Source organism: Magnolia sinica, chromosome 7, assembly GCF_029962835.1.
Source record: "Magnolia sinica isolate HGM2019 chromosome 7, MsV1, whole genome shotgun sequence".
Taxonomy (NCBI): Eukaryota; Viridiplantae; Streptophyta; class Magnoliopsida; order Magnoliales; family Magnoliaceae; genus Magnolia; species Magnolia sinica.
The window spans coordinates 1,370,114-1,376,327 of record NC_080579.1 but is presented as its reverse complement, the minus strand read 5'-3'; the positions used below and the strand labels follow the sequence as shown (position 1 = coordinate 1,376,327).

Genomic DNA, 6,214 nt, shown 5'->3' with positions numbered 1-6,214 from the left:
ATCCGACTCCAAACTGGTGGTCGAAGCTGCTGCGAATCCCTTCGTCCATTGTCCTTGGAACATCTAATACAGGTTGGGAGCCATTCATCGATTCGGCAGTCGCCTCAACCGTTGCTTTAGGCATATCTACCGTGAGGGTAATTTTGTGGCAGACGCGCTTGCCAGGCTGGCTAGTGAAGGATGCGGAAACTCCTTCTTTCTTTCTCATTCGGATTTGCCGAGAAGTATCAGGATCCTCTTGGTCCTCAATAAAGTTGGGCTGGGTTACTTGAGAGTCTGACTTCGGTGTGGTTTCTTTTCCTTTTGTTAGGGAGTTTTGGCCGAGCCTTTTGCTGCCTGGCCCTCCTTAGCTCGCCTCTAGGGTCTGTTGTTCCTAGTAGCATGGATGAGCCTGCATATGATAGGAGAGGCTCCTTTTCTTTTTATTGGAGCCTACCCAAAGGGCTGTATATCTGATCTCTTTGCATAAATAAATTTGGTGGTGCACGTCCACCTTGAGGAAAAAAAACCCTTCATGAGAATCAGTTGAGAAAGGAGGACAATGGCGAAGGTACCTATATAAATGCGTTGGTTGCCAGGGAAAAGAATATTGAAAGGGAGAACGAAAATTCTCGATTGGGATCCAAATCGAAAGGAAATAGCAAGATAAAGTGCTAGAATTATGAGATGATAGGGCATATGAAGAATGGATGCAAGAACCCTAGGGCTCAAAAGGAAGAAAAATGAGATAATGCACCAAAAGAAGCCAACACAACGCAATCATGCAAGGCGGTGATGTCTTAACTGCATCCAAATCTGTTAACCTTAGTAAAGATTAGAATTTGGATTCGGGGACCTTGTACCACATAACTTCTCAAAAGGATTGGTTCACCACATACAATGATTACAAGGGTGGACAAATTTTTATTAGTAATGACATTGCTCGTAAAGTTGTTAGAATCAGTTCAATGTACATCAGAATGTTCAATGGGGTAGAGCATATTCTAACAGATGTTCAACACGTTCCAGACTTCAGGAAGAATTTGGTAGGGCTCTTGAAGCACTTGGTTGTAAGTTCATTGGTTATGACAAGGTCCTTAAAGTTTCAAAAGTAGCACTTATTGTGATAAAAGCGCAACGAAGCAGCAATCTATAGTTCATCAGAAACTCTGAAATGGGTGGAGCCACAACGTCTGTAGCAGAATCCATGTCAACACGATTGTGGTATGGGCGCCTAAGCCTCATGAGCGACCGCGACATGAAGGTACTTTTTTATCATTGCTTGATTCCTATTTTTAAAAGTATTAAACTTAGTGTATATGAGCATTGTATATATGGTAAATAGTCAAGGCTAACTTATAAAACTAGAAAGCAAGTTTTTAAAGGTATGTTTGAGTATGTGTATTCAGATGTATGTTCCCACATTTAACATGTGGAGGGCGATAATTGAAAGGCAGACCAGGTAAAAAATGAAGGTATTAAGGACTGATAACAGAGGTAAATTCACTTCAAAAGAATTCAATCACTTTTGTAAAGATGTGGGGATTGTAAGGCACAATACAGTGAGGCACACTCCTGAGAAGAATGGAGTGGCAGAATGGATGAATTGGAATCTCTTAGAGAGAGACCAAAGCATATAAAGTAATGCAGGATTGGGCAAGGAGTTATGGACGGAGGCCATTAACAAGGCTTATTACCTGGTGAATCAGTCTCCGTCTGCTCTAATGGACTACAAGATTCATAAAGAAGTGTGAAGTAGTCATTAAGTAAACTACTTACAGTTGCGTGTATTTGGTTGTGACGCTTACTCTTATGTACCATCAATTGAGAGAGATAGCTAAACCAAAGGGTTAAGAAGTATATTTTGTGGGTTATGGTGATGGTGTGAAAGGGTGCCGACTATACAACTAGGTCACATGGAAGATCATAATTAACTGAGATGTCAAGTTTGATGAAGATTCATTGTTCCGCAATAATTAATGCAATGAACCAGGGAAATCAACCGTCATTGATGTCAAGATTGAAAAAGTAGATACATAGGCAAAGCTTCAGTCGTAGGTAGAGGTACAAGGGCAAGCGGAGCAGCAACCTCTTAGAAGAAATTGGAGGTACAAGAGCAACTCTTTGTCCAACGATGACATTGGGGGTAAAATCTGGGTGTTCTTCCAGGGGCATCAGGATATTTTCATTTCTTTTATTTCAAATCAAATGCTCTCTTTGTTTATTTGCATGGAGAGTCAAACCACCCTAGTTACCCTCTCTATAGTCTACGCGAAGTGCTCTAAGATCCTCAGAAGGAAACTCTGGGAGGACTTAGTGACTATCAGCAGAAATGGAACGGGACTGTGGGTAGTGGGAGGAGATTTTAACGCTGTAGCTGCTGCCGAGGAAAGGAGAGGTAACGGATCAGCAGACATGGACAGTATGGCGAATTTTGCGGAAGCCATCCAACAGGCGAACCTTCTGGATACGGGGTTTACAAGTAATAACTTCACTTGGAGTAATAACAGGGCTGTAAATGCTAGAGTATGGGCCAGGCTAGATTGCGTTCTTATCAACGACAGCTGAACAATTCGTTTCCCTACATTCAAAGTTAATCACCTTCCTAGGATCAACTCAGATCACGCGCCGATCCTTCTGTCCTTTCCCCCTCCTTCTCAACCAACCATCAGGCCGTTCAGATTCCACCGTATGTGGACTTTGCATGAAAACTTCTTACACGTGATTGGAAAAACTTGGGGCGGAGAGTGTGACTATCAGCCCATGATCAATCTGCAGCTCAAAATGAAGAAAACTAAACAAATCCTCAAAGTTTGGAACAGAGAAGTATTCGGTAACATCTTCACGCAGGTCAAAGCAGCAGAAGTTGATCTGGAACTTTCCGAAGCTCGACTGCAATCCTCCGTGGAGGAGTCGATTTTGCAAGAAAGTCTTGCTATCAGGCGTAAGTTGGACAACCTGCAGTTAATGGAAGAGGTCTACTGGAAGCAGAAAGCACGGAATTCCTGGTTGGAGGAAGGGGACCGGAATACAAAGTTCTTCCAAATAGTAGCTTCGGAGAGGAGTAGGAGAGCAGTGATATCCTCAATTAAAGATGGGGAAGGAAACGTTATTACGGATTGGAATCGAATCAAATCAGCCGCAGTAGAGTTTTTCGAGAATTTGTTCAAGGAAGTTCCTCTCTCTTCGGCAGAGGAATTTATGGTTGGGATTCCTTCTATCCTATCGGCGCAGGACAACGAAGACCTTCTCACCCCTCGATCGATGGAGGAAGTTTGGGAAGCAATAAAAGAAATCCCCAAAGATGGGGCGCCTGGCCCGAATGGTTTCTCCTCAGCTTTCTTCACTTCTTCATGGCCAATTGTGCGACAGGATCTTCATAAAGCAGCATGTGCGTTCCTGGAGGGGAGCTCCATGCCGAGAGCATTTTCCTCCACATTGATCTGTTTGATTCCTAAGAACCCGGTGGCATCGTCTCCTAAAGACTATAGGCCAATTAGTCTTTGTAATGTGGTCTACAAAATCCTTTCCAAGATCCTTTCTACGAGGCTGGGCAAAGTTCTCCCTAAAATTATTTCAGAGGAGCAGGGGGCTTTTGTGAAAGGGAGATCGATCACAAAAAATATTGCAATGGCCCAGGAAGCGTTAAGGAATATTGTCAGGAAAGTTCGAGGAGGCAACATCATCCTAAAGTTGGACCTTGAGAAGGCAAACGACAGAGTCAACTGGAATGTTCTCAAACAGATTATGAAGAGATTCGGGTTTAGTGACAAATGGGTGGCGGTCATGGAAACCTGCTACGGTCAAAACTGATTTTTAGTCCTAATTAACGGTGAAGCTACGGGATTCTTTATATCGTCAAGGGAGCTACGCCAAGGAAATCCGCTCTCCCCGGCCCTTTTCATCATAGCGGTAGAAGCTTTCTCTAGGAGCTTCAAACAGCTGGTCACCAGGGGATGGTGTCAGCCTTTTAAGCTTCATTGATGCAGCCCGACCTATTCTCACCTTCTCTTTGCTGACGATACTCTGTTGTTCGTCAATGGAAGCCAACACTCCCTCAGGACTGTTAACAGGTTCCTTACAGACTACCAGGAAACTACAGGTCAGTGTATCAATAAAGAGAAATGCAGGTTCTTTTGCCCCCCAGCATGGTCGGCAGCTAGAATTAAAAGTGGCGAGCGCCTGCTGGGTTTTGTCAGGGCCTCGACCGAGGCCACTTATCTAGGTGCTACCCTCATAGTAGGGAGGTTTGGGACCCAACAGCTCCAGTGCCTATTAGGAAAGGTGTCCAACAGAATTTCTAGGTGGAATTCTCGCCATCTGTCCGAGGCAGGTCGTCTGACACTGATCAAGAGTGTTTTAGGGAGCACGCCGCTGCACATCATGGTGGCTATGAAAATCCCGAAGTGGACCCTCATAGCGCTCGAGAGAAAATTTGCTCAATTTCTTTGGGGATGGACAGAAGGGAATAAGAGGCTCAACTGGATAGCGTGGAAGAATGTGGCGTGGCCGATTGATGAAGGGGGGCTAGGTATTCATAGACTGAAGGATGTGCTGCTGGCCCTGCATTTGAAACTAGCTTGGAAGTTAAAGTACAGCGACAATCAGGGCCCCTGGGTGAAACTCATGAGAGCATCTTTCGGGGCGGATTTGCATGAAGAAGAAGGTTGCAATGCCATCAGCAAAAGGCCTCCTTTTTGAAAGGAGATCAAATCCTGCCTGAATCTGCTCGATAAGAACGTGCAGTGGCTCGTGGGGTCTGGGCAGATGAACTTGTGGTCTAAAAATTGGTCGGGCCTAAGGCCCCTCCAGCAGCATATCTCGACCCCCCTTCCCCAGGCCATCCAGCAACTCCAAGTCTTTGATTTTCTTGGACCGACAAGCCCTCTTCCCCCGTCGGTGGCCTGTTCGATGTTGCTTCAAGACTGTTTGGATCACATCTTTCAAGGGGGTTATGCGACTTCCGAAGAAAATCCGGAATGCTTCTGGCCTCTCCACTCGTCTGGGTCTTTCACAATCAAATCATCCTAGCAATTGTGTAAGATAGTGTCAGCCTCCAGGTGGTGGCACAGATGGCTGTGGAGCAGGCATATGCCGCCCAAGATGTCTGTCGTAGCTTGGAGGTTGTTCCAAAACGCTGTCCCAGTAGATGCAAGAATTCAGAGAAAAGGAATCCAGCTGGCCTCTTGCTGTTCTTGTTGTGGCCACAACAATCTCAGCAAACCGAGCACAGAATCCATGCACCACCTCTTCCTCTCAGGACAAATGGCTGGCCTGATTTGGAGCCATTTCGCGTCTAAGTGTGGGATCTCTCTAATCCCTCACTCTTCTCTGGAAGATCGTTTCTTTCAATAGAAAACGGCATCGACAGCGGGAGCGGCTCCATCTGAGACGCGACACATTATCCCCATCCTCATAGTCTGGGAACTATGGAAAGCGAGAAACAATGCCGGATATGATGGGATCCCCATGCGATTGAACTCCTCCACAGCCCGTATATATTGGTGGATTAATTTCCTCCTCCATGGGGACTTCTTTCAGTCGGAGCAGGGGCGCAGACCCCAGCCCTATGTTGCGGCTAAGCGACCCTCGACCATCATCAAGTGGAAGAAGCCGCCCCAAAATTGGGTCAAGCTAAACGTAGATGGTTCAGCTAGGGGCAATCCTGGGCTATCGGGAGGTGGTGGCGTTTGCAGGAGAGAAGATGGGAGCGTTGTTTTTGCTTTCTCGAAGGGCTATGGCTTAGGGACAAATAATATAGCAGAACTGAGAGTTTTTTATGATATTCTGTCTCAATGTCTGCAAAGAGGGCTCTCAAGAGTGGAGATTAAATTCGATTCTAAACTCCTGACTGACGTTCTGGAAGGGAAAGTTGATCCTCAATGGAGTTGGCAGCCGTGGATTAAGCGAATACACTCGCTTAAATCGTCAATTTCCTGTCACATTCAACATATCCACAGCGAAGGGAATGGCCCGGCCGACGTGTTAGCCAAAGAAGGAAGCGGAAAGCAGAGGGATTTGGAGTATGATCATCTGAGAGATATGCCCTCCCAGGCCCGAGGCCTCATCTTCCTCGACAAGATTGGCCTATGCTATGTTAGAAAGGACCATCGAAATCTGTAGAGCCTTCTACTGCTGATCTTTTTGCTTTCTTTTCCTTTTGCGTTGCTTTACAATAGGCGCCTCTGATTCCTTTTTATACTAGGGGCTGCTTGAATACAGGGGTCTTTTGGAC

The 6,214-nt window shown here is 45.7% G+C and overlaps 1 protein-coding gene across 1 annotated transcript; it reads left to right on the top strand.

The window, feature by feature from the left end:
- The first annotated feature begins 2,208 nt into the window (after positions 1-2,208).
- Positions 2,209-4,680, top strand: LOC131251865 (uncharacterized). Its single transcript, XM_058252859.1, has 3 exons — positions 2,209-2,505; positions 2,830-3,740; positions 3,969-4,680. Exons 1-3 carry the CDS (start codon positions 2,209-2,211, stop codon positions 4,678-4,680), a joined length of 1,920 nt encoding a protein of 639 aa, XP_058108842.1.
- Positions 4,681-6,214: the final 1,534 nt, after the last annotated feature.